Source organism: Chiloscyllium plagiosum, unplaced genomic scaffold, assembly GCF_037043375.1.
Source record: "Chiloscyllium plagiosum isolate Xiang-an unplaced genomic scaffold, Cpla_swu_hap1 HiC_scaffold_6, whole genome shotgun sequence".
In the NCBI taxonomy this organism is placed as follows: domain Eukaryota; kingdom Metazoa; phylum Chordata; class Chondrichthyes; order Orectolobiformes; family Hemiscylliidae; genus Chiloscyllium; species Chiloscyllium plagiosum.
In genome coordinates this window covers 102,642,318-102,669,882 of record NW_028270144.1, presented here as the reverse complement: position 1 = coordinate 102,669,882, position 27,565 = coordinate 102,642,318, and the positions used below count along the sequence as shown (strand labels likewise).

At 38.9% G+C, this 27,565-nt stretch overlaps 1 protein-coding gene across 1 annotated transcript in view; it reads right to left on the bottom strand.

Moving 5' to 3' along the window:
* Positions 1-27,565, bottom strand: part of cog6 (component of oligomeric golgi complex 6) — a 116,310-nt gene that overhangs the window by 43,787 nt on the left and 44,958 nt on the right. Inside the window, exons 5-7 of the mRNA XM_043692125.2 lie at positions 9,451-9,562; positions 9,277-9,359; positions 5,144-5,214 (exon numbers count right to left, since the gene is read on the bottom strand). Of these exons, the coding sequence (XP_043548060.2) occupies positions 5,144-5,214; positions 9,277-9,359; positions 9,451-9,562 (266 nt within the window). The remainder of the gene's footprint in view (positions 1-5,143; positions 5,215-9,276; positions 9,360-9,450; positions 9,563-27,565) is intronic.

Here is a 27,565-nt window from a genome sequence, read left to right as displayed (position 1 = left end):
CAAGGTCTCAAACAATTACAGAGAATCGTGAACACAGCCCAGTCCATCATGCAAGGTATACACTTCCCAGTGCCTCCAGAAACAGCCAACATAATCAAAGACCCCTCCCACCCCAGTTACACTCTCTTCCACCCTCTTTCATCAGGCAAGAAATACAAAATTTTGAAAACAAGTGCCAACAGATTCAGAACAGCTTCTTCCCTGTTGTTATCAGGCTTTTCAATTGACCTATTAAATATTAAAGTTGATCTCTCTCTGCACCTTCTCTGTAGCTGTAACACTATTGCTCTGGACCAGACCAGACCCCCTCAAAATATTTTAAGAAGGCAGCCCAGACCCGAACATTTTCTTATTTTAAACATCAGGTGTTGCATTCCCGATGCAATTCGATTGGTCAAACTATTTGACATTAAGCAAAACACACTTTGTTCAAACACTATAGTCAAAATATGCCAAAAGAAAGAAGAAATTAGAATTATTTAACTCAATTGGAAAGCTTAAAGAATAATAGATAAGGTGACTTTTATTAAATAACTGCACCGATATAGTAAAATCCCATAAACACACACAGAAAATAGATTTTGTCTCACATGAAATCCTACAGGCCAGGAAGAGAACCCCTAACTTCTGGCTATAAACAAGAGAAGAAAAAATAGTTTCCACTTCCTCAAGACACCAACAGAAACGGCTGCTAAAAAGTAAGATCTACAAATCCCTGGTTCTGTGGGTGGGAGCTTGATCACATCCATTCAGGTTGCTTCTTTTGTTTCAGCTTTTAAAAGAAACACGCAAGGCTTCACAAGTTGTTTATCTTCTCATAGACTGCTTGGCGCCTGCCCCCAATCTCTCTGTCTAAAAGAAACCAGGATAAAATACACCTTAAAACACCATAATATCGTCACACTATATTATGTATTCTGTTCTTTTACCCTGGTGTATGTATGTTTGATTTGATCTGCTTGAATACCACGCAAAACAATTCTTTTCAGTGTAACTCAGTATATGTGACAATAACAAATCAAATCAAATTCTAGAATGAGAGGTGACCTTTTAAATCTACAAGATTCTCAGGGGACTTGATGCGGAAAGGTCATTTCTCTTTGTGGGACAGTCTATGTCCAAAGGCATAATCTCAAAATAAGAGGGTCACCAATTTAAGACAGAAATGAGGAGCAATTTCATTTCTCAGAGGGTATTGAATGTGTGGATTTCTTTACCACAGAGGGCTGTTGATGCTGGGTCATTAAGTATATTTAATGCCATGATAGACAGATTATTAATCAGTAAGGGAATCAAGAGAAATAAGAAAAAGGCAGGAAAGTGGGGTTGAGGATTACTAGAGCAGCCATGGTCTCATTGAGAGTGGAGCAGACTTAAGAGCCTGAATAACCTATTTCTGCTGCTACATCTTATGGTCTTAACAGAACTGGTACTTATTCTTCTCTCACCCAACCCAACCCCATCAACATATCTCTATGACTTTCTCCCTCATATGTTTACCCAGCTTCATCTTAGATGCATCTGCATTATTTGACTCAACTGATCAATGTGGTAGCAAATTCCACATTGTAACTACTCCCCAGTTAAAGATGATTCTATTAAACTCCAGGAGACTTATCTGAGGCTGCTCAAGTTCTGTCCTGCATATAATAACTGTTCCAGCTGAGATCAGCAACTCAGAATACAACAGGGATGAAACCTAGAAATTTACTGTTTCATTCTGGGAAGTTTATATGTTCTAAAGTACTGGGAAATTTCATACAGACATGTTTAAAAAAGACAGAATTCCTTGATAGAACCTCTCTGCCATTTTTGTCCTAGAATGAACTTCAACCTCTGGCTTAATCCCTTTCATAATGGTACCTCATCACAAAATGTGGCAGACAAGTTCACCATATGTCTCTGAATCTGAAGCAAGTAGAACATGGGACAGGGAAGATGATTTTCATCAACCCACTGCTCTGTATTTCAATTGCACTGTTATGATTTCAGAAACAAAGGTTGCATCTTCTGCAACCTAACCTACAATTGGAAGACAAAAGCTTAGTAGAACATTAAAATTACAAATAATTAGAAAAAATTAAGATTTTCTTTTCATCAGCTTTGATCAGTGGAAGTGGAGATATCACTGGACCTCAGGTTGATGTTCTGGAGACATGGTGAAACTTGAATAAAAATCTGGAATTAAAAGCTAACCCATGGAAGGTGCTGTCAATTGTTGCAAATATACATTTTGTTCACTAATGTCCAAAGGAAGGAAATCTGTTATCCTTACTTGGTCTGACCTAAATGTGACTCAAAACCCAGAGTAATGTGGTTGACTCTTACTGTCCTCTGAAATGGCCCTAGCAAGCCAGTCAAAGGGCAATTAAGGATTGGCAGTAAATGTTGGCCCAGCCAGTGATGTCTATATCCCATGAATGAATAAAGCCTGGTCAGCTTCGCTGCTTCCTTCCTTTAGCACTTGTCATATTGAATGACCAAGTCAAGAGCTATATGTTTCAATGAAGAACATGGAGAATGTGTGTATCATTAGGAATAGAGGCACACAGTTAATAATTTACACTGAAGTGTTATTATCTTCAGTTTCCGAGTATTGGGTGCACCATTTGTGTATTCCTTTCCCAATTGGAAATCTCAAAGAAATGAATTTACCCAAGGAAACTTTTCAGAAGCCCAAAGTTGCCAACAGTAATTTTGAAGCTATAATGGTAATTTCACTGGACTAGTGATCCAGAGTTGCAGGCTCATGTTCTTCACAATATGGACCCAAACTTCAGTGTGGGAGTTGGTGCAATTTAAATTCAATTAAAATAGCTGGAAGATAAAGCTAGTTTCAGTAATAATGGCCATGACAACTAATAATGATTGCTGCAATGATCTCTCTGGCACATTAATATCCTTTTGGGGAAGGAAATCTGCCATACTTACCAATCTGGGTGACACATGGCACCAGACCCACAACAACATGGATGACTCCTAACTGACCTCTGAAATGGTGTAGCAAGCCACTCAGTTCAAGGGCAATAAGGGTTTGGTAAAAAAGGCTGGCCTTGTCAAGGATGCTCACATCCCATGGAAGAAAGAAAGAATGAAATTATCCCATGAAAAAATTCTGCCTCAAGCTTTAGTGCATTCCTCAGCAACACACGGTCAGGGTCAACCCTTTGTTCAGGAAGACCATCAAGTTTCAGGCAGACCAAAGCAAGATGTTTTTTCCCCAGCAGAAATGCATGCAAGCACTCAGTACTGGAACACAAACAAGATCTTCTATCAGTCAGAAAGGGCCCTGCAATGTCACGTCACAGTTGCAGTGGCTGCACCAAGGTTGAAGTTGTCTCGACTTCGAATCAGCAATTACAATCTTCTCAGCACTTCTTTCCTCATCGATGCATGAGTCCACCAACTACTGCTCGGACATGCCGGTCAGAGAAAAGCATTGAAAGCGTTTGGTCAGCTGGATGCAAGGTCTTCCTGCAAATCCCGGAGCATCAGAAAATGGGAACTCAAGAGTCCACTGCAAAACAACTGAGAGAATGTGGGCTGCACCACGGCAGAGGAAGTAATTCAAATGATGTGTCCTCACACGGCTGCTAGTCAGCCCAATTAAGTAGAGAAGAGACTTAATTTATTCAGCAATAAAATAAAACAGCATATTGTAAAATTGGGAGGAACCTTCCCAGCCATTGGATAAGGTTAACATTGACAAGAAAGTTGGGAATGTTGCATGAGATCAAGCAGTAAGGAGATCCCCGATGTTGAGAGTGCAGAGTTTAACTTTCTGACCAAGTGTTGAAGTCAAGACAAGATTGTCACCACTGAGCAATGAGGCGCCTACCTGCCTGCATTAACATCTGTATTAATATTATTATGGCATCTCAGCTCATTGATATGCAATTTGCCATTCTCTCTCCTGCCAGAAAGACACCAGCAATTTCCTGGTATGAATGTCAGAGGAGTTAGATATGATTCCAGCTCTGCTTGCTCCTCCAGCCTTCTATATTCAACAGCAGACACCAACATCTCCGGCCATGCTCCATGATCAGTGGTCGCATGCACCTCCAACCATTAGTACTTCCAGGCCCCTGTCGGCAAAGTGTGGGTGCCGTTTTCTCACTGCCCAACGTATCTGGGGCAATTGACAGGAAATGTGTATGGCAGCTCCAGACTACCAATACCCGAGCGGGTGCCTGTCTGAGCTTTAAAGATGGCACTGGCATCAGGAATCCCGGACGGTGCCGATCAGCAATGCAATTGTATATTCAACGGCATCAGAATAATTCTCTATTATCTCCAGCCATGCAGATTAGAAATGATCCACCTTTAGCTTTACGATTGTATTGAATTAGCTAATCCCAACTGGGGAGGCAGTCGACGTCTATGATTGACTCCACTTGTGAGAGCGAAGAGATTAAAGTTAGCAGAGATCTTGTGCACAGCCAGATTATTGAGGATGACAGTATCAGGCCAACATTCACTGTTTTGACTATGTCTGAGACTTCTGCCAAGCATGAAATGCACAGCCCAAGCAGAAGTCACCATTTTCAGGAAAGGAAGGAAACATTAAGACATAAACCAGTGAACACCTAAAGTCCATCAACATCAATCCATGACTGACAACGTACTTTGCAGAACCTCTGTTGTAGGAGTTTACCTCAACAAAGTAATGCAAATCTTTTCACTCAATATAATTAATTTTACTAAAAAATGTGCACATCCAGTCTAAAGGCAAACATGCCTCACAATGAGAACATGCTCACAAGTTACAGACAATGAGAATGGTGAACAGAATTGGTACATTTCTACTCATGGAAATTTGATCACCGAGTCTTGATTTAATTGCCAAGGTCAGCTGCCTAAAGCACAGAAGGTCAGTGTGCATTATAAGCAGCTGAAATAATTTGACAATAGTAAAGTTGTAGCCACAGTATAACAATAAGGACAAAAAGCTGTTTTGCATTTCAAAGAAAAATATAATGATTTATTATGAATCACATATATGTAGAACTTTTCAATTAATATTTTTGCCAACATGATTGAGAATCTTCAATGTTTGACTTTGGTATGCTTGATACATTCTGCTTAAGTAACACAAAACTTGTATAACTCCTTCTGTCAGAAACTTACTGAACTAGTCACATACCTTGTGCCCACCTGTAAAGTTTTTCATATGATGTCTCTTGAAGGAGTGCCATTTGTTCCATAATTTCCAGACTTTAAAAAGAGAATGTAATATATTATTCTGAAGCCCCGATATTATGTTGCACTTATCTTTCTGATTATTGCACACCAGCACTACAATACAGTTTTACGTGACAAATGAGATATTTAAATGCAGCAGATTCATAGTTTTGCAAACTGACAGGAAGATGCATCCCATCTGATTGATTAACAGCCTGCACTCATAGGGTGCCTAATGTGCAATGCAACTATTCAAAGCAACCTTTCAAAAACACACATGAAAATCTCAAGCAAACATCCATTTTGAATTGGCACAGCCTCTAATTACAAATAGATGTAATGCTGGTGGAATTTATAGTCCAGAGTGTGTTGCTGGGAAAGCACAGCAGGTCAGGCAGCATTCGAGGAACAGGAGAATCGGCGTTTCGGGCATAAGCCCTTCATCAGGAATGAGGCTAGTAGGCCGGGGCCGAGAGATAATTAGGAAGTGGGTGGGGTGGGTAGCTGAGAAAGCAGTGAGGGGATGAAGGTGAGGGAGAAGGTGATAGGTCAGAGAGGAGAATGATGGACAGGTCCAGAGGGTGTTACTGAGTTGGAGGCTTGGGACTGGGATAATGTAGGGGGAGGGGAAATGAGGAAACTGTTGAAATCCACATTTATCCTGTGTCATTGCAGAGTCCCAAGGTGGAATATGAGGCATTCTTCCACCAGGCGTCGGGTGGTAATGGTTTGGCGGTGGAGGAGGCCCAGCACCTGCATGTTCTTGACGGAGTGGGAGAGGGAGTTGAAGTACTCAGCCACGGTCGGTGGGATTGGTGGATGTGGGTATCCCAGAAATGTTCTCTGACTAGAAGGTTTGAGGAAACCTGTATATTGAGGGAAGTACATGAAAGTTTGTTTAAGTTGTGTGCTTTTATTTCCTTGAACCTTCTCGGTACTTCCCTCAATACGCAGATTTCCTTGAACCTTCTAGACCAGAGGCGGGGAACCTTTTCATGTTGGAAGGCCGCATTATGTTAGTTGTAATCTAATAAGGCCACATCCAAGAAACTTCAATTATATATTCTTCAAAATTCACATTATTTTGTAAAAATCTAACTATTAATTTTCTTTTACTCTCTGGTATTTTAAATACATACATTTTAAGATTAAACTAAAAATAATAAAGGATAAAAAAAATTAATAAAAAAAAGATTTGTTCTGCAAAATTTGGATTCATTCAACAGGCCACACACAATGGCCTAGAAGGCCGCAGGTTCCCCACCCCTGGGATAGACACTCAACCAACAGTTTTTCTCTGCCACATCGGCCATAAAAGAATGCAACTTAAACAAACTTTCATGTACTTCCCTCAATACACAGATTTCCTCACACCTTCTAGCACCAACCCCACTGTCCCGTGGCTGAACACTTTAACTCCCCCTCCCACTCCATCAAGGACATGCAGGCCCTGGCCTGCCTTCACCTCCAAACTGTTACCATCTAACGCCTGGAGGAAGAACGCTTCATATTCTGCCTTGGGGCCCTGCAACCACACAGGATAAATGTGGAATTCAACAGCTTCCTCATTTCCCCTCCCATCACATCATCCCATTCCCAAGCCTACAACTCGGCACCACCCTCCGGACCTGTCCATCACTCCCCTCTCTGACCTATCACCTTTCCCCTCACCTTCATTCACCTATCGCTTTCTCCTCTACCCACCTACTCCCCTCCCATTTATCTCTCAGCTCGGCCCACTAGCCTCATTTCCGATGAAGGGCTTATGCCCGAAACACCGATTCTTCTGCTCCTCAGATGCTGCCTGACCTGCTGTGCTTTTCCAACAACACACACTCGACTCTGATCTCCAGTATTTGCAGTCCTCATCTTCTCTTGGTGGAATTTATATGTTGGTAAATTCTAAGGATAAATTTTTGTAAATGTTATGCCGAGTTTTGAGAAGATTTGTAGCTCAGGTTTAGGTTCTGGATGTAGATTTGTTCGTTGAATTGGCAGGTTCATTTTCGAACATTTTGTCACCATACTAGGTAACATCATCAATGAGCCTCCAGATGAAGCACTGGTTGTATGGCCTGCTTTCTATTTATGTGTTTGCGTCAGTGATGTCATTTCCTCTGGTGATGTCATTTCCCATGCTGATGTAATTTCCTGTTCTTTTTCTCACAGGGTGGTAAATGGAATCCAAATCAATGTGTTTGTTGATAGAGTACTGGTTGGAATGCCATGCTTCTAGGAATTCTCGTGCATATCTCTGTTTGGCCTGTCCTAGGATGGATATGTTGTCCCAGTCGAAGTGGTATCGTTCCTCATCTTGTATGTAAGGATACTAATGAGAGTGGGTCTGTCTTTTTGTGGCTGGTTGATATTCATGTATCCTGGTGGCTAGTTTTCTAATGTGTTTGTCCAATGTAGTGTTTGTTACAGTTCTTGCACGGTATTTTGTAAATGGCATTAGTTTTGCTTGTTGTCTGTATAGGGTCTTTCAAGTTCATTGGCTGCTGTTTTAGTGTGTTGGTGGGTTTGTGGGCTACCATGATGCCAAGAGGTCTGAGTAGTCTGGCAGTCATTTCCAAAATGATTGGTAGCAAAGGTAAGACCCAATGGGATCCAAGGAAATTTGGCAAAGTGGATCCACAATTGGCTGAATAATAGGAAGCAGAGGGTGATTGTTATGGGGTATTTTCCTGTCTGGGAATCTGCGTCCACTGGGGTTGCATAGAGGTCACTTTTGGAGCCCTTGCTGTTAGTGGTTTATATAAATGATTTGAACTTAAACGTAGGAGAGTTGATCACTAAGTTTGCAGATGATACAAAAATTGGTGTGATAGTAAATAGTGAGGGGGATAGTTTTAGACTACAAGAGCATATGGATGGACTGGTCAGAGGCAAATGGAATACAATTCAGAAAAATGCAAAGTGTTGCACTTGGGCGGGGCAAACAAGGCAAGGGAATACATGATGAATGATAGGCCCTGGGAAGCACTGATGATCAGAAAGACCTTCATGTGTATGTACATCCGTCCCTCAGCTCCTTTATTCACCTGTCCTGATATTTAAGAAAGCATACGGTAAACTTGACTTTATTAGTCAAGGCATAGTATTTAAGCACAGGGAGGTTATGCTGTAGACACACATAGGATATTGTGTGCAGTTCTGGGATCTACATTATATGAAGGATGTGATAGGACTTGAGGGGGTGGAGAGGAGATTTACAAGGATGTTGCCTGAGCTGGGGAATTTCAGTAATGGAAAGAGATTGGCTAAGGTTGTTTTCCCTGGATCAGAGATTGAGATGTAAAAAAATTAAGGGCATAGATCAGGTAGGCAGGAAAAAACATCTCCCCTTAAGGAAACAATCAACAGCTGGAGTTATAGATTTAAAAGTAAAGGGCAGGAGGTCTAGAGGAGACGTGAGGAAAATCTTTTTCATCCAGTGAATGGTAGAAATCTGCATCTCATTGTTGTAAAGATGGTAGGGGCAGAAACCCTCGTAACATTTGAGAAGGATTTACACGTGCACCCACGATACCACAAGGCTATGGAGTGATGGAAAATGTGATTAAAATAGTTAGGCGGACGTTTGTAACCAGCACTCATATGATGGGTCAAAGGACCATTTTCTGTGCTGCAGATCACTATGACTTGATAACTAAGTGTTATTAATTGTTCTCTTGGCCTCCACCCATGATTCCAACTCCACAACTTGTTCTAGAAATACTCTGAATTTGCTTTCCCACAAGCATCATGGTGCTGAAATTTCCTGCTAACTGTTACCTCACAGGAAAGAGAGAGCATTTCCTTCCTGTTTTAGTTCAGATTTGACTCTTATTTCAGCTCCAATCAGACTGCACGGTTACTCAGCTCCATGGTCACACAGCTCCATTCTTTTTGTCACTCACCATTCATGTGTCTGTTTCATTCCGAAATACTCAAAAGCCATACCCAAGTTACAATTAAACAATGTTATCAAAGTAGCAATAGCTCCCAATTTTTTTCCTTTATTTCCTCAACTCAACCTATACTTTGCTACACAAGTTACAGCACCTGGAAATTAGAACATTTCTGAGCAGGGACATGAGAAATACTCCTCACCCTGCAGTTTGCTGGTTTGTTCGTAATAGAATCTTGACATCGTTGTGAATCTGCTTCACTTTTCCAAGTGCTTTAAAAAAGTTCTAAAAGCATATGAAAGATTGTGAGACACAATTCCGTGAGTGGAACATAATAGTTCTTCTACATAGTAGGAATTGTGAACATACAGATTACCTCTGTGACTGGTCCTTCTCTTGGACCTCGTAGGATATTCAGTTCATCTGCAGTTAGCTGAAACTTAGACAAGAATGCATTTGCTACCTCGGCTCGAATTTCTAATCGTTGACTGTAATGAAAAGAAAGCAGAAATGCATATAAAATCACAAGATATGACCCTCTACTGCTCAACTTAAGCACTATATGAATTTAGAACATAGAACATAGAAAAGTACAACACAGAACAGGCCCTTTGGCCCACAATGTTGTGCCGAGGGTTAATCCTAATGTAAAATAAAATAATTTAACCTACGCACCCCTCAACTCACTGCTATCCATGTGCATGTCCAGCAGCCGCTTAAATGTCCCTAATGACTCTGCTTCCACCACCACCGCTGGCAACGCAAGCCATGCATTCACAACTCTCTGCGTAAAGAACCTTCCTCTGACGTCCCCTCTATACCTTTCTCCTATTATCTTAAAACTATGACCCCTGGTACCAGTCAATCTTGCCCCGGGGAAAAGTCTCTGGCTATTGACTCTATCCATTCCTCTCATTATTAATCACATTATTGATCACATTAAGCATGATTTGCTGTAAATTTGGTTAACAGTGTACCCACCACAGCTGAGGTGGTGGTAATGGAGAAATATGAATTTATAATAGTAAGGTTGATATACAAAAACAGAAATTGCTTGAAAATCTCAACATATCAGGCAGTATCTGTGCACAGAAATCAGAGTTAACATTTTTGGGTCCAGTGACCCTTCTTCAGAGCTGATGGAAGCTCCTCTGGTACCAGTAAATCAGCTGGACTTGAGTGGCCTGAAAACAGACAAGGTACAACAAACTGCAGCTCCCTCAAACACAGCAACAGTTAGGCCATTGGCTCTTGGCAACTTGAGGAACCCCACGTGGGGATAACAACTTTAAACTAGCTTTGCTGAGAACATTGAAGGAGAACCTTGGAGTAACACAGTTAGAATATTTTATTTTTAAAAGAAAATATCATGGACAAAAATGAACGGAAATCTGTTATGTTGCAATTGCATTGAGCAATACAGCATCTTTCATGGCCTTAGGATGTTCTAAAGGTCTTTACAGTATGTTGCACTATCAAACGGAATCACTACAGTAATGCAAAATTAACATGGGAATGAACAAGTAACTTTGCCTTTTAGCTTTATAACACAAAGAATCCAAAAGGTGGCAGCAATGATCAGTACACCTCCAATCTTCACTCAGACAAAATGTAGCTGTTTGATTCACAAAGAAAAATTAAAAATTATACTGCTCAGCAAAGTGTCATTTAAGGAACACCTTAATACAGTTCTATTTTTGTTTCTGAGCATCATATTTTCTCCTTGGCTGATATGTGTCCTCCTCCACCTTGCCCCTGTATAAAGATTCGGATGTATGTCTAAACAGTGAAGAACTTTGCTGGTTATTTGACTGTGTAGCTTAACAACCAAGCATAATTTTGTCCTCAAGCTACATTCTCATGTACACCTTCTAGCAGGAGATAGCGAATACCAAGACGGAATAGGTATAGTGACAACTTCTTCCCCATAGTGTTTGATGAGAATGCCAACATTGGACTGTTCCAATGGGTCAAGAGCTAAATTTGCAGATTTTCTGCAAGGTGTCACGTTAAATTATGAATTTAGCCATCGGCTACCATGGAGCTTCGGCTTCCATTTTCATTATTCTTGCCTAATGTTCTATCTGATGCAAACAGAACAAGGTAGAATCTCACACAAAGAAAAGACCCACCCTATCAGTATGGCAATCCACCAACTAGCCAAGGGAATCACTGGGGTACACGTGTATCAGGGCACCTCTCCACTATCCAGTGACTCTTGTAACTCGAGAAATAAGGACTAAATCAGCTTCAAAGTGCATGGAATCTGGCATAATGATACATATCTTCCGCAGGATGCCCATGGACTTTATGAATGATATGTGGAGTATCTGTTCCTTAAAGTTTTTAACAGTCAAACACAAAATGACTTCATAAAGCATCTGTGATTGTATAGATGAACATACAATTACTTCACAAGGTATGTGAGCACATACCTGTGCATCAATTTTTAAAATATAGGTAGGAATGCACCCACAATAGCTTCAGAGAGTATATATAGATATTCTTGAGAATCCAATGAAAACGTTAAGAATCACCTTCAAGTCAATGTAGAACATTACAACTTTAATGCAGAATCTCCAAATATGCTGTCACAATCCCCCTGTGCAAATTATAAATGTTGACAAGCATATCAGAATTTACAAATAACAGTTACAACATTGAGACTAATATGATAGAATGATTGCGAAATAATGGTTGGCCTTTCCAGGACTCTTGATTAATTCTGGGTACCAAGCGTTGCTGCACTGAAGGACAAAACAATTTTACATCTACAATTTCTTATACAGGTTTCTGTCTGTATTTGAGGCATTCTCACAAACAGTTTGCAGAGTACATTATTCATGGAAACCAGTGAGAAAACATTATCCCAGTCATCTCAGTATTGAACTGGAATGCTCACAAGCTGTAATACACTAGGCTATTTGGCCCAACTAGTCTGTGTTAATGTTTATCCTCCACGTAAATAAATGGGGTGTGAAATTGAAAAAGTATTAAAAGTAACGGTTTGGAATCATTCCAGGAGGCTCATCATTACATCCATGTTCTCCTTTGTAGATAAAAAAGGAAGTGGGACAGTTTGCAGTGGTGGGGGTTGGCAGGTGAAGGGCAGTGACTGAGTCAAAAAGAAAAAGGAAACTTGAGTCAGAGCTGGAATCAAATGAAAGCTAAGGGGCTGATGCTTAGGCATTAAACATTGGGAAATACAGGGAATAAGGAACAAGTTACAGCAAAAGCTTTGTTACTGAGAATCAGGAATCTGCTAAAAGACAACATTGTGGTTAGTTATGATCTCTCTTCCCTTTAAGATTACTAAACCGGCTACTGATAGCAGCAGAAAGCAGTAATTTTCACTGATTCGTTGATTTATGAATGAGAACAACAACTAATCAGAAAGCTTAGCTTCATCTAAACCAATCAGAAAACTTGAAAACAAGCCATTAAAAATGCAAACAAACCTCTGCTACAAAGATTTATGTTGCCCATATTGGCTTTGAAAACTAATCAAATTAACAGAACTCCTTTCCTCCATTCATAAATGGATTTCTTAAAAGGTTACAGCATTTCAACTATCTTTGTCATTTGTTTGTGAATCCCACAACAGGATATTGCAGCATTTAGAACCTGTTCTTTTACAGACTACATGAAAGTGAATGAGAAGCAGATACCTTGATATAATCAGCAAAAACACGTATCTCGTCATTTCACGTTAACCAAAGAAAGCTTTTTTAAATAATAAATAAACTTTAAGTTTACCTTGTGACTGTACTTTAACAAAAGTGCTCAATCCTCTGTTCTTCTTAACAAAAAGGCATTTTAACAGTTCAGCAGATTTTAAAGGTTTTTAAAATTATGCCCTCCTATGAAGACAAGCCCGGCTTTCATACTGCGTCCTTCATACATAAATAAAAACGTGCAAAACATGGGAACTTGAGACATAAAATACCGCCTCTGCACAGGAAAGAAGCCGGAACACAGGCTTGCTTTATATTCCCAGGAGGAACCCAGTGGAGCCAGAGAGGCACAATCATAATTGTTTCCAAGGCAATAACACTTCAGTGAGACAGCACTCACTGCAGAGTTGTTGCTAACGCTAGGCGTCCTTTCTTCTTTTACACAATACAAAGTGAACTGCTCTATGGAATTATCACCCAGGTGCCACGACGCATGACAAAAAAGGCAACTTTGCCCTCAACGAGAAGGCACTGGAGTTAGTTAATTGTAATGTTGTCTGAACTTTAACTTGAAAATACTCTTGACTTTAACATATTGAGAGACAGAAGTATAAAGTAATATATTTTAATAGGGGAAAAAGGAGGAAAGGAAATATTTTTGAAAATTATTCTAAGGGGGATTCAGGACCAGAAATGCCTTGATAAATGTTGCACAAATTGCTGTAAGTAGAAACAAGTGTTGAGAAAGTGGTAAATAAAACATCTGAGATGAGGGTTTTGTAAATAGAGGACCAGAATATGAACATATGGAAGTTATTTTAAACCTTTATAAAATAATGGTTTTAACTGATCTAAAGTAGTATGTTAAAGTCTGGGCATCACACTTTTGTAACAATGTGAAAACATTAAAGAGAGCACAGTAAAGAGCTAAGAAAATGGTTGCAAAGGTAAAAAAAACTTTAGTTACATGGATAGGTTCAATGGCATTACTTTGCAGAATCCCCAACATCAACATCCTGGGGTTATCACTGAGCAGAAATTAAACAGGACCACCAAGGATCGAGGACAAGCTGAGTGATGGGCAAACGCAAGGCAGGTGCAGTACAATGCGGATAAATGTGAAGTTATCCACTTTGGTAGCAAAAACAGGGAGGCAGATTATCATCTGAATGATTATAAATTCAGAAAACGAAATACGTAATGAGATCAGAGGATCCTTGCACACCTGTGCCTGTCCCTGCAGGAGAGCATCCAGATGCAGCAGGTGGTAAAGAAGACAAATGGTGTGTTGGCCTTCATAGTGAGAAGATTTGAGTACAGAAACAAAAGAGTCTTGCCACAACTGTACAGGGCGTCAGTGAGACCACCCTGGAATATTACGTGTTATTTTAGTCTCCTTATCTGAGGAAGGATGTTCTTGCTACAGGAGTGTAGCAAAGGTTTACCAGACTGATTTCTGGGATGCTGGGACTGATGTATGAGAAAGGTTAAACCTGTTAGGATTATATTCACTAGAGTTCAGAAGAATGAGAGGTCATCTCATAAAAAACCTATTACATTCTTACAGGACTAGACAGGGTAGATGTAGGAAGGATATTGCTGATGATGGGTGAGTCCAGAACCAAGAATCACAGTCGAAGGATACCGGGTAACGATTTAAGATTGAGAGAAGCAATTTCTTCACCCAGAGATTAGTGAGCCTGTGGGATTCACTACCACAGAAAAAGTCAAAGTTATAATTTCAAAGAGTTGAATAAAGCACTTGGACCTAAAGGGATAACAGGAAAAGGGGGAAAAGCAGGAACTGGGTATTGAGATGGATCAGCAGCCATTATTTCAGAGCAGGCTCGAAGGGCCAAATGGCCTATGCCTGCTCCTATTTTCTATGTTTCTATATAAATACAAAAATAGATAAGATTCTGGGAATTCTGTAGTAAGTCCCTGCCAAAGTTCTCATAGCCCGTTCACCAACTACGAGGCAAAAGTCAGGAGTGTTATGGGAACTTTGCCATTGGGTCCAAAACCAAAGCACAGAGATACAGGATGACTGAGGAAACAATTGGATGCAACATCTGAATAAAATTTATTTTTAATCCAGCAAGTAGTTAGGATCTGCAATACACTGTGGTGGTAGCAGCAAATTAAATCATGACTTTTAAGAGAGAATGGGAAGGAAAACAATTGTAGGGCTATAGGGATTAGTTGCAGAGACACATTCTAAATTTGTAATCCTTCTATGATTCTATTAGTCTGCAAATCCATTGAATTAAAACTGCTGAAAGATACAATTAGAATTTACAATGATATAAGTTGGTTAAAAACTTTGTGAGGTAAAAGAATTGCAATGCTTTTGCTATCATTTGGCAGTGGTGATACTTATTGAAAGTATTGCATCAGTTATAAATAATGAAATAATTGGATATTCCACTGGGAAGGAAGGAGAAACAAAATAGTTCTGTAATAAATAAAGGATATTGATCTGATCTGATTAGCACAAAGCAAAACATATTCCTGAATGTACACCAATTATATAGAATGAGTACGAACACGGCACATTAGCAAACCAATGTGATTTACACTTATAGAAAAATAAAACACTGCAGAGGTAGGAAATATGAAACAAATACAGAGAATGCTGTAGAAATTCACCAGGTCTGAGAGAGAAACAGAATTATTGTTTCGAATCTGGCCTGATTCTTCTTCAGAACCAAGTTCTGCTGAGTTTCTCTGGCAGGCTATGTGCCGTATTGGTTATCTTATCTAGGAAGGATGTAAATGCTTGGAAGTAATTCAGAGAATGTTTACCAGACTAATCTGGACTCAGCAGTTGTCTTAACAGGAAAGGCTGAACAGGCTAGATTTGTATCTGCTAGAGCTTAGAAAAGGAAGAGGTAACATGATTGAAACATAGAAGACCCTGAGAGAACCTGACACGATAACGTGAAAATGGTTATTTCCTTTTGTGGGAGAATCTGGAATAAGGGGTCACTTTAAAAATGAGAGGTCATCCATTTAAAATGGCGATGGGGCAAAATATTTTCTCACAGCAGTTCAGATGTCGTTGGCACTCTCCTCCTGTAAAATGTTGGGAGAAAAGCCTTTGAATATGTTTAAGGCAGTAGTGGATAGATTCTTGGGAAGCAAAAGGATGAAAGGTTATTGGGGCAAGCAGGAGGATGGATTTGCGATTACAAACATATCCACCATGATCCACAGTAGACTTGATGAGCTCAATGTGATGCTCCTGCTGCTTCTTTGTATATTGCAGCTAGAAGGTCCCACCTGCCCTGCAGGTACGTCATAACATTGTCAAACAGGTTGCTTCAAAACTAATTATAAAGAAACATAAGGAGTCTTATAGAACAGTCGTAGAATCCCTACTTCCAGGCTAGAAAGTCCAGGTTCAAGTCCCACCTCAGCATGTGCTGGCCATGCTCAGATGTCGGGACAGGTTGGTTACTTTTTCGCTTATGAAGAGACATTTACTGAAACTATGGGTGAGAAGTATTTCTCGTAATCTTTCACTACAAACAAAATCAAGAGACTTCGTAAAGATTAGGATCTGGCAGCATCTTACATCAACTGGTTTTTGGAAGTATAACAGTATGAACTTAGCAACTGGCTTAGGTAGCTTTTATGCAACAGAAAAAGGATTTCACTAACAAGGGATTTGCCTTCTGATTATACTCTAGTGCAAGAGTGTCCACTTGAATGAATCAACATTCCACTGTCTCCAAAGGGAGCTTGATCCACTCTGCTAGCATTGTGTTGCACTGTTGTAGACCAACATCATGATTTACATCATCTTTAGAGTGCTAAAAACAGTAATTATGTCACTTCAACCTTCACTCATCAAGTGAGAACATGCTCAATTCTTGTTATCGATCTTTGCGGTCTTTTCTCTCCAGCACTTCAATACATCTCTTCAATTATTTTGATTTACTGTGCACAGTACTGTATGTGTAGATGCAGTATTGATTTTTAAAATGGTAAATGTGCCTCACTCAATTGACTCAACATTGATCTTTTAATACATCTAATATACTTGCTATTACTGAGTATTGTTGTGATACCTTCAAAATGCCATTCAGGACACTTCAGATTCCTTTAACTTTCAATAAACATTAGTTTCTTTCCATCCAAGTAACAGTTCCTTCCTCAGAGATTTTTCTTTCCATATGAAGTACCTCACATTACTCACAACTGAAGTTCACTGGCTGCTGCACAATTTCTAAAGGATATTCAAATGCTCCTTTAGCTTAATCTGGTGGTTCAGCACCAAGGTGTCATTTTCTTACTGATCTTTGAATCACCTGCAACAGCATAATTGACCAATGTGACCTCTCATGCTTTTTCCCACACCACTATCGCCTCCACAACCTCTGCAATTTGTTTTAAATGCACTGTCCCTTTTTTTTTGGGCGTCTGCATGTACAGTAACTTCACAAGGAGTCCAAAACATCAGTGCAAAGGATAAGTCTCAAGTATTTGCAACAATTTTCAGTCAGAAGTGCCAAGTGGATGATCCATCTTGGCCTCCTCTAGAGGTCCCCAGCATCACAGATTCCAGTCTTCGGCCAACCCAATTCACCATGTAATATCAAGAAATGGCTGGAGGCACTGTGGACCCCGACAAGGTCAGAAGTGGTGATGGTCGATGAAGGTTGCACAATGTTCAGTGTCATTCATGATCCTTCAGATAGTAGGCAGCCCATTTCTGGTGAGGGCAAGGGGACTGAGAGATAAATGGGAGGAAGGGGGTCACTAGGAATGCGATAGGTAGATGAAGGTGGGGGGTAATGGTGATAGGTCGGAGCAGTGGGTGGAGCGGATCGGTGGGAATGAAGATGGACAGGTACCTGTCCAGATAATTAGTAGTAACACACCACTGAAAATTCACTGACATCTGGATGCACCAACCCTACATTTTTCCACCAAGCTTAGTGAGCAAATATAATTTTACTTCTTTACGGATTTCAATGCCCTCTATCAGCGAGGTACCACTACATCACAGTTGGCAAAATGACAGGGTGACTCAGAATCACAAGTTTTGATTTTCTACATTTAACTGTGCATGTATGTGCTGCGAGGTTACTGTCCCATTTACTTCATATGAACAGGAAGTGCCAATAGCATTTACTAACACAATCAAATGAAATCAAGGTATTTTTATTTCTATCTACTTTATTTCATGACCTTACTTTTAATAAAAATATATGTAACTTTACGTACAATAGAGATCAACATCACTGGACTATGGATCCTGATTCACTTTTGATATCATTTTATATGCATGTCAGATAGGGATACGATTAACCTTATGCAATTGCTTCCATGGTTCTGTGACCAGGATTTAGGCCAATGTGTCTGGCTCTCTAACTCTGGTGCTTGTCATTTTTAAAGCTCATCTTTATTAATTACTTATTATCTGAATTGGAACCTGTTTTTCTTAAATTCGTGTTTACCATTTGTCACACCTCATCTTTCTTCAATTTACTTATGAAAGTACCACCACCGCCCATGTGGTGCAAGGGATGGCTTTGAAAGTTATGAGTAGACTGCTAACATTGATGGAACAATATCTCAATTCTCAGGACGAGAACAAGAGGGAAATTATTGTAAACTGAAGGAAGGAGGAAGAATCATTGTTGGGCAAGGTGAAGCATGTACAGCACACTTGTGCACACATGCTTTTATAAATTGAAACATGAGTGGGATTTCCAGACAAGAGGAACACAAAAACCTTTTGGCACAGAGTTCAAGGAACTAAGAAACTGAGCATGCCAGCAATGTAACTTTGATCAAGTTTGAATGATGACAGCAAATAACTTCAGTTCAAGGTGTGTAACAACTATTTAGATCTACACGAAAAGCAACATACAGTTACTAATCAACTGCTAAATATCTTTCCTTTAGTAGGTTTCCCATAGAGCTGCTTACAGGAGAAAGATAATTGCCTTTAACTAAAACAGCCTCTTTATCGTTTGGCCAGGGTCTAATTTTGATGAGTGTACATTTGTAACTTCAGTCTTGAAATTATGTTATGAAAAATAGTATATAACTGCTTAAACGTATTTCTCTGAAACTCCACTCTGCTGAGTTGCTTGAGAAATTAATCAATTTACGATAACTAGGTTACTATTTCAATACAATTTCAGACAAATACACCATCATTTCAAGGTATTTCACTATAATTAGAATGAAGTTCATAAGTTTTCAACGTTTGATAATGATAAATAGGAAAATGCAGCATTCAAAAATAGTAACAAAGATATCAGAGGAAAGGGTTTTGTTGGTGGAGACCAAGAAGTGGCAGAGGTTGTAGAACAAAGTACAGGATTGTTACCATGCAGAAGGAGGCTATTGAGTTCATCATTTATCCACCAGCTCTAAAGCACATTGGGATATTCAGTTGTTGTACAACATGCTCTATAAATGCATGTTACTATTTTACAACACAACCATTTTGGTTTACAATTGCCATCTCCTCTAAAAAGCATTTTAAAATAATTGAACTCATGATTGAAATTTTTAAAAAATGCATTTCCGCATCCTAATTCAAATAAACAAATATTTTTCAAAAGTTTAACTTCATGTTTCCTTTAATTCCACCTGCAAAATGTAAAGAACTTTGATTTATAGGTGGCTCAGTCTATACAACTGAGCTTATAATATTAATTTCTCTTTCAGAGATTAGACTTCCATTTCAGACATTCGGGTTGACCCCATATCCAGGTACTGGGGCCAAAGGGATAGTATCAAAGTACCCTTTGCCATTAAATCATTCTGCTTTATAAAACATCTGAATGTACTAGATTAAATGACAATTCTTGCTTATAACCTGTGGAAATACTTTTCTGAAAAGCTAAATGTGTAGGTTCCAACGTAATATAGTCTCCACAGTAAAGCAAACCCTATTTTTCAACAAATGCATTACTGAAAGGTTCAATTTTAATGAGAACCCTCTTGAATATTTTCTGACTCTCATTACTTCAGTATCACATTCAGATTAGCAAATGATGACATACTGATGGATATTCATCTAATTCACATAACACATTCAACACAAAGTACTCACACTAACAATTTCTCACTGCCAATATCAACAGAAGATAAAAAGGCTAATAAAATACACTCATTGTTTAACAGTATATTTCAGTAATACAACAATGCAGAGTGTAATTAAGTTGGAGTCAAGAAACTGAATGGACTCTTCGTGATATCACTGGCTTTTTATTAATATACTGTCAGAAGATAATGGTGACAGATTTTAGTTACTCTTTCCAAAAAGGTTTTAGTTGTAAATTCTACATTTTTACTGAGCACTGAGTAATAGGTTTATTAACTCTGTTTATACAAATCTGTGTCAAATGTTCTCAACATGCGGAGAGATTTTACTGCAAAAATTATTGAACTTCAGATTCAAGGTGAGCACAGGGCATTACTCAAAGAAGTAAAATCACAACTTTGACCTAAGGTTTAATACAGAAAAAGCTACCGCTCCTGCAAAAACCCTCTGAATAACTATACTTGCAAATGAACACCTTAAACAAAACAAAAAAAAATTGTCCACAATAAAGCCCTAGTATATCTTTTAAAAATGTGTCTGTCTGTCACGTCGGTCTGTGGGGGACAGTTGATTAGGATATTTTATGATTGGTCTCAATATCCTAGTGACAGAGATAGGCAATAAATTGTCATATTTCTGTTACCATTCTATGAGGTAGTGAACTTAAAGTAGGGCAGGATCAAGCTTTACTGATGAAATTAAGTAACCTTGAAATATTTACAACTTGCAAGATAAGGCATGATTCAACAATTTATTGTTTTGGAACTTGTTTTTCTCAAATTCTTATCTACTATTTTGCCAAACATCATCTTTCTGAAATTCTAAAATTCGTGAAACCACTACCACTACCCATGAAGTAAAAAGAATTTAAATGTGGACCCTATTTAACATGGTGAGACATTTCAAGGTAATTCGCAGAGGTATTATTAAACAACATACAATACTGAGCAACATAGAAATTTTAAAGGTCAGTAACCTTGGTTTAAGAGGGCCTCCTTTAAGAATACCTTGAAGTAGGAAACCAAGGTAAGATTACTTAAATATCTTTGGCTTCGGCAGCCTTACAGTACTGCTGCCAAAGGTGGAGTGATTAAACTCGGGGATGCATAAGAGGCGACAGCTCAAATATCTTGAAGTTTTTTGAGGAGGAAATCATAGAGGAAAATGTTTGGGGATGAGGAGCTTGGCTTGTGACACTGATGACAAGGACTTGAAAATAGGAAGAGAATTGTATAATCAAAGCATTAATTAACTAAAGCCAATGTAGTTCAGGGAACACACGGGTGAACAGGACTTGGTGCAAGTTATGACACAGGCAGCAGAATTCTGTATGGCTTCAAGTTTATGCAGCGCAGAAACCGGGACACTGGGCAGAAATGTGTTGAAATAGTTAAGTCTCAAGGTAACAGTAATAATGTTTGACGACATTTCTGATAACCATGTACCAGGTATCTTCCAATTTAAGAACAGTGGAGCCGTTCACAGAGCAGGATCTGTTACATCTTCTGTGATTGCCACCAAGTTTTATTTGGGATTGATAAAGACTGCTGGAGGTTTTCTTATCCGCAAACCATTACCCTTCATTGAATATTATCTTCTAATTATGAACAGGATGATGTTTTACACAAAGCATTTAAAATTAAAAATTCTCTATCAGTGACTATGGTAGTCATTTGATCTTACAATACTGATGAGGGGTATTATCTCAATTTTCACAATTAAGATAAACCCTTTACTTTATAATGTATGAAACAAAGCTGGGAGTCATGAGCATTAATGTGGAAACCTATACTTTTTTTGATAATGTTAACATTCTCATTATGTAAAGGAAAAATAGGGGCCAAACATAGGTACTTGGGAGAAGCAATGAAATGGGAGCCTGAAGGAAAGCCACTGCAGATGATTTGCTGGCTACAATTGGCAAGTTATACTGGAGACCAGGTGAGTCACACAACTGAACAACAGCAGAAAGACATTGGTGGAGGACAATGTGGTCAAACAGTGTGAAGACAGATCAGGACAAGGGGGCATAGCTTACCTTTATCACAGTCACATAGGATACCAATTTTAACTTGGATAAGATCCATTTTGGAAGTTTGGCAGGGTTGGAAACTTGATTGGAGGCAAGCAAACAAGGAGTTCTGGGAAGAGGAGCATGGATTGGGGTGGGGGTGGTGGTGGGCAACAGGTCTTGGTTCATGCATATTTATTATCTAATACAGCAAAAAGAAAATGGAGGGTTGTTGTTGCTGTGAAAAACATAGTCTTAGATTTCAAATTACAGGCAATTGAATCCACTAACAGCCTCCTTATGAAAATAGTTAGTGTACATTGACTCTTAAGTTTTAATCTGTTATTCTCCAATCCCTTCTTCAATCAAATGAAAGGATGCTGTCCACCTGAACCTGACAGAAATTAAGATACTGTTCTTTTTCAGATTTTGAATGACATTGTTTCCTGCAATTTTTGCTCATGTCTCAGATATTTTGGATTTGTAGCATTTCCTTTTATATTTTACGACATACTGAGGGTGAAACTGGCCTTGGACATAACTCTAAACAAACAACAGTTGATGGCTCAATTTTCTTTTCCAGGATAATCAATGGGAATCAAATGAGATGATTCAATGTTATCAGCTTTGTTCTAATGTCCAAGTTCATTTCCTCTCAAACTGCTTTATAAGTTGTTGATGTTAAAACTGCAAAATGAAATCAGCAATGTTGTACCCCTAGAGACTGGAATTACAATCATTTTGGAAGGCAGGTCTTGATGATACATCAATGTTAACCTATTTCTATTTTACATCACATCAAAGGGTTTGATTTCTTTTGGTGTAAAGGTTCTCAATAACATATAGAAACAGACAGAATGAATTATAGAAATGGTACACGGATTGATTTTTTTCTCCTATAATTTTTTCTCTGTACAAGAATTATACTAAGGCAATTATTGATGCCTGAGTATGGGATCAATTGTTACACTTCTGGCAAGAATTGAACAAGTGCAGCCTGCTACTAAATCTGATGCTTGCTCATGTAACAGTCACAAACTCACTTTCCAGAAAGGTAATCGGGAGTGGCAACCCTTTCTCATTCTTCCCCTAGCTGGAGAACAAAGGGAAAACTTCACACTTGCCACAGTGTGGAGATCAGAAAAGAAGCTACTGCAGGCAGCTCTCTGGCTTGGATTCAGGATGAGTGAATCTATGCAAGTGCAGTAATTACATTTCAGAAATGTTTTGTTGGTTGCAAACATTTTGTAACATTCTGAAGCTGTGAAAACTGAATAAAAGGTATTTTTACCCTTCACTGGCAAACTATACGTGAATCATGCATGAGCAGTTAATTGCCAACAGCACAGTTTAATTTGTGACAAAACAATGGAAGTGGTTAGAGAATAAAATGCATTTGGAAATGTTTCTTATATTGAAATATTAACTACATTTACGAAGTACTTCATTGGCTGTCATAAAAAGCACTACGTTGGTGAAAATTAATCTTGTTGAACAGGTGAATCTATCCACTTCTACAATGTCACAGCAATGCAATTAAGATTGACTACTGGAGTAGCTATTAGCAATGTAGCATCCAATGGCTGTTTGTCCTACAATAAATTTGAGCCCGTTTATATAGTTGATGAACATTAGACGCTCTTCTGCTTTCTGACAACAGTACTCTCCATGGTTGCTGGAAAAGACATTTTCTTTGTGAGTTATTCAATTTTTAAAAAAATCATTCACAGGATGATGGCATCGCTGGCTAGGCCAGCATTCACTGCCCATTCCTAATTGTCCAGAAGGCAGTTAAGAGTCAACTACATTGTTGTGCGTCTGGAGTCACATATAGGCCAGACTAGGAAAGGATGGCAGTATCCATTCCTCAAGGGCGTTAGTGAACCCGATGGGTTTTTCTGGCGATTATCATGGATTCACGGTTATCCTTAAGACTCTTAATTTCAGATTTTTAATTGAATTCAAATTCCAACATTTACTGTGATGGGATTTTAACCTAGGTCCCCAGAATATTACCTAGTTCTCTGGATTACCAGACCAATGATAATACCACGGGGCCATTGCCTCTCCCAACAGATAACAATCAACCTATTCCGAGATGCTATCACACACCTCTGGAGCAGGTGGGACTTGAACCCAGGCTTGCCTGCTCAGAGGTAGGAACACTACTGCGGTGCCACAAGACCCAAAAATGTTAGAAAATACTTTAAACCTGCAATTATCAGTGAGACAAAATATCACTGCTGACTCAGTTTCCATCAATAAAGGTAAAAAAACTTCAGTGAGCCATTACTGTACCTAAGGCACCTGTCCAATTATTTCAACAACTGCTTAATTGCAGTTTTAGTTTGCTCAGTTAAGTATTCAAACTGTTTTCAATCTGAATTGATGTAACGGATGAGAACAAAGCAGAATCCAAAAAAACAGGTATATAGTTGTACTCTTCTATTATTCACAAATTTACATCAAAATAAATTAACTGACAATTAAAGGTAAATGTTATTTGATCAACAAATTAGGAAGCTTATTTCAATGACAATTGACTTGCAGAAAAATGCATTTGTAGATCATCTTTCATGTCTTCATGACCTCCCACAGACAAGAAATTACTTTTGAAGCCCATCAACTGATACTCCACAGAAGTCTAACAAAAAGAAAATGAATTAAATTATCTGGTTTTTGATTAGTTTGTAAAATATTTCCTTGGACACTAGCAGAATTTCCTGCTATTCCTCAAATATGTTGATATATTTTTCTTTTGCTAACCATAAAAACTGGCACCTCCAATAATGCTCTTTCTTTTTTCTTCAGCAGTCCCTGGGAACGAGGAATAACTTGCTTCCTCTCCCGTTTGATAAATGTTGTCAGCGATTTCAGAACCTATGTCTGATCTACAGCTTTTTCCACACAATTTTGCAGAGATGCTGCTGGAAGAAGACCATAGATGGGCTGTTGGACGTTTGTGCACACCACCAGATGCTTCAACTTCACCTTTGTACATTCCTGAGGAAGTCTCTTAGTTTGTTCAGTGCTTTCCGCTAAGCCCTCACCACTTCCGTCAGTTAAAAGCCAGGGATGCCCATAGGTCACTGAGGATGTTCATTTCTTCAAGATTATTTCAAGGACATCTCTAAAACACTCTCTCTGGGGTTGGGGGGGCTGAAACTGGATTCTATTTAGAGCAGTTGCCATGGACGTCTGGCATCAGACATATCCCATCTAATTATGTTGCTTTTATGTGATTAGTACCTTGATACTGGGCAAGTCCAATACAAAACTCCCATAAACAGGCTTGGAAAGCAATTCAATCCCATGGCATTGATGCAAATGAGTGTGATCACTAGGTTCAAGCTTATATCAGTAATAATAAAAAGCTCTTATGGCACAATGGTAATGTCTTTGCTTTGATCCAAAAGCTGAAACTTTATTGCTGGAACAGCACAGCAGGTCAGGCAGCATCTAGGGAACAGAAGATTCGACGTTTCGGGCACATGCCCTTTTGATCCAAAAGGCCTGGGTTCAAGTCTCACCTGCTCTAGAGGTATGTCATAACATATCTGAATAGACTGATGAGGAAAATACCTATGTCAAACATATAAATAGAAAGCAGGCTACTCCACCAGTGCTTCATTCGGAGGTTCACGGAAGATGTTACCTAGTATGGTGACGAAACGTCTGAAAACGAACTTTCCAGCTCAACGAGCAAACCTACAACCACCTATGTCAGTAATTAGGTCAACCATATTAATGGTTAACATGTCTGAGCCTGGTGGTGGTGGTCAATGGTTGCAAATCTCAGGCAGAGATTCCACTACCAAATATTATACCAAACGTTAAGTGGAAAATGCAGAGCAGAATTAAATAACCCCAACTGTGAACTAGTATTCTTGAAATTAATCACTGAAATACAATAAAATTTAAGATGCAACAGATAACAGAAAGGGTTGGTGCAGAAACTAGAACACCAGATTGTGTTAGAGCATTGTTCAGATAAATGAGCTGAAAAGAAGTGGAAGGAGAAACTGAGGTACTGAGAAAGATGTGCTTCATCAAGTTACTGGGAAATATATTCTGGAATGCCACAAATAACTAAAGTTAAAAACCTATTAAAATTGAACAACAGAGTGTACATGACTTCTGCACAGTAATAAAAAAAGAGAAATCAAGAAAAGAACATCTAGGAGCAACTGTGGAGAGAGAAACAAAGTTAATGTTTTGAACCTGGTCTGATTCTTCTTCAGAACCCAGCTCTACCGAGTTTCTCTGGAATGCTGTGTGCAGTATTGGTCATTCTATCTCGGAAGGATGTAAATGCTTGGGAAGTAGTTCACAGAAGGTTACCAGTCAAACCTGAACCGAGCAGTTGTCTTAACAGGAAAAGCTAAACAGGCTAGGTTTGTATCTGCTAGAGCATAGAAAAGGAAGCGTTAACATGATTGAAGACCCTGAGAGAACCTGACAATGTAATGCAAAAAGGATATTTCTTTTTGTGGGAGAATCTGGAACAGGGGATCACTTTAAAAAATAAGAGGTCATCCATTTAAAACAGAGATGGGGCAAAATATTTTCTCACAGAAGGCCAGCTGTCATTTGCACTCTTCCCCTGAAATATGGTGGGAGCACAGTGTTTGAATATGTCTAAGGCAGTCATGGATAGATTCTTGATAAGCAAACAGGTGAAAGGTTATCAAGGTAGGCAGGATGATGGATTTGAGATTACAAATATATCCACCATGATTGTATTAAATGGCAGAACAGGCTTGATGTACTGAATGCTTTGCTCCTGCTCCTTCTTTGCATATTGCAGTTAGAAGGTTCAGGTTCAAGTTCCACCTCAGTATGTGCTAGCCATGAAGGGGTGTCAATATAGGTGTAAACAGGTTGATTACATTTTTGTTTAAGAAGAGACATTTACCAAAATCATGGGTAAGAAATATTTCTTGTAATCTTCCACTATACAAAACGAAAACATAAGACTTTGTAAAGAATGGGATCTGGCATCATCTTACATCAACTGGCTTTCGAAAGTATAATATTGTGAGCTTAGCAACTGGCTTTAGGTTTTATGCAACGGAAGAGGGATTTCACTAACAAGGGATTTCCCTTCCGATTATAACCTAATGCAACAGTGTGTACTTGAATGAATCAACATAATCCAATCCTACAGTCTCCGTAGGGAGCTTGATCTGCTCTGCTAGTCCTCTGTTATACAGTTGTAGACATGCTGAGACAGCTCATCATGATCTACATCATCTTTAGAGTGCTAAAAACAGTAATTATGTCACTTCAACGTTTACTCATCAAGTGAGAACATGCTCAGTTCTCGAAATCGATCATTGCAATCTAATCCTTCCAGCACTTTATTCCCTCAGTTATTTTGATTGCCTTCTTCTGTGTGCTTTCAATAGTTAGAACTTCCTTCTTATGCTGTGGTGAATTGTACTGTGCATAATCCTATATGTGTATTTGCAGTGTTAATTGATAAAGTGTTAAATGTACCTCACTCCACTGGCTCAATATTGATATTTTAATGCATCTAATATGCTTAAATAAATAATGAGAAGCTTTTTGTCCTGCACTTCTCAGAACAATTTGCAAGAATGTCAATTCAACAGGAAAGCTAATATTTATACGACACTACTGATTAGTTGGCAAGTGGACTTTAATTCATAGTGATATTGCCATAGAGAATGCACCAAATAACGTTAACTGACAGTGAACAGCCAGACTTTGTTTA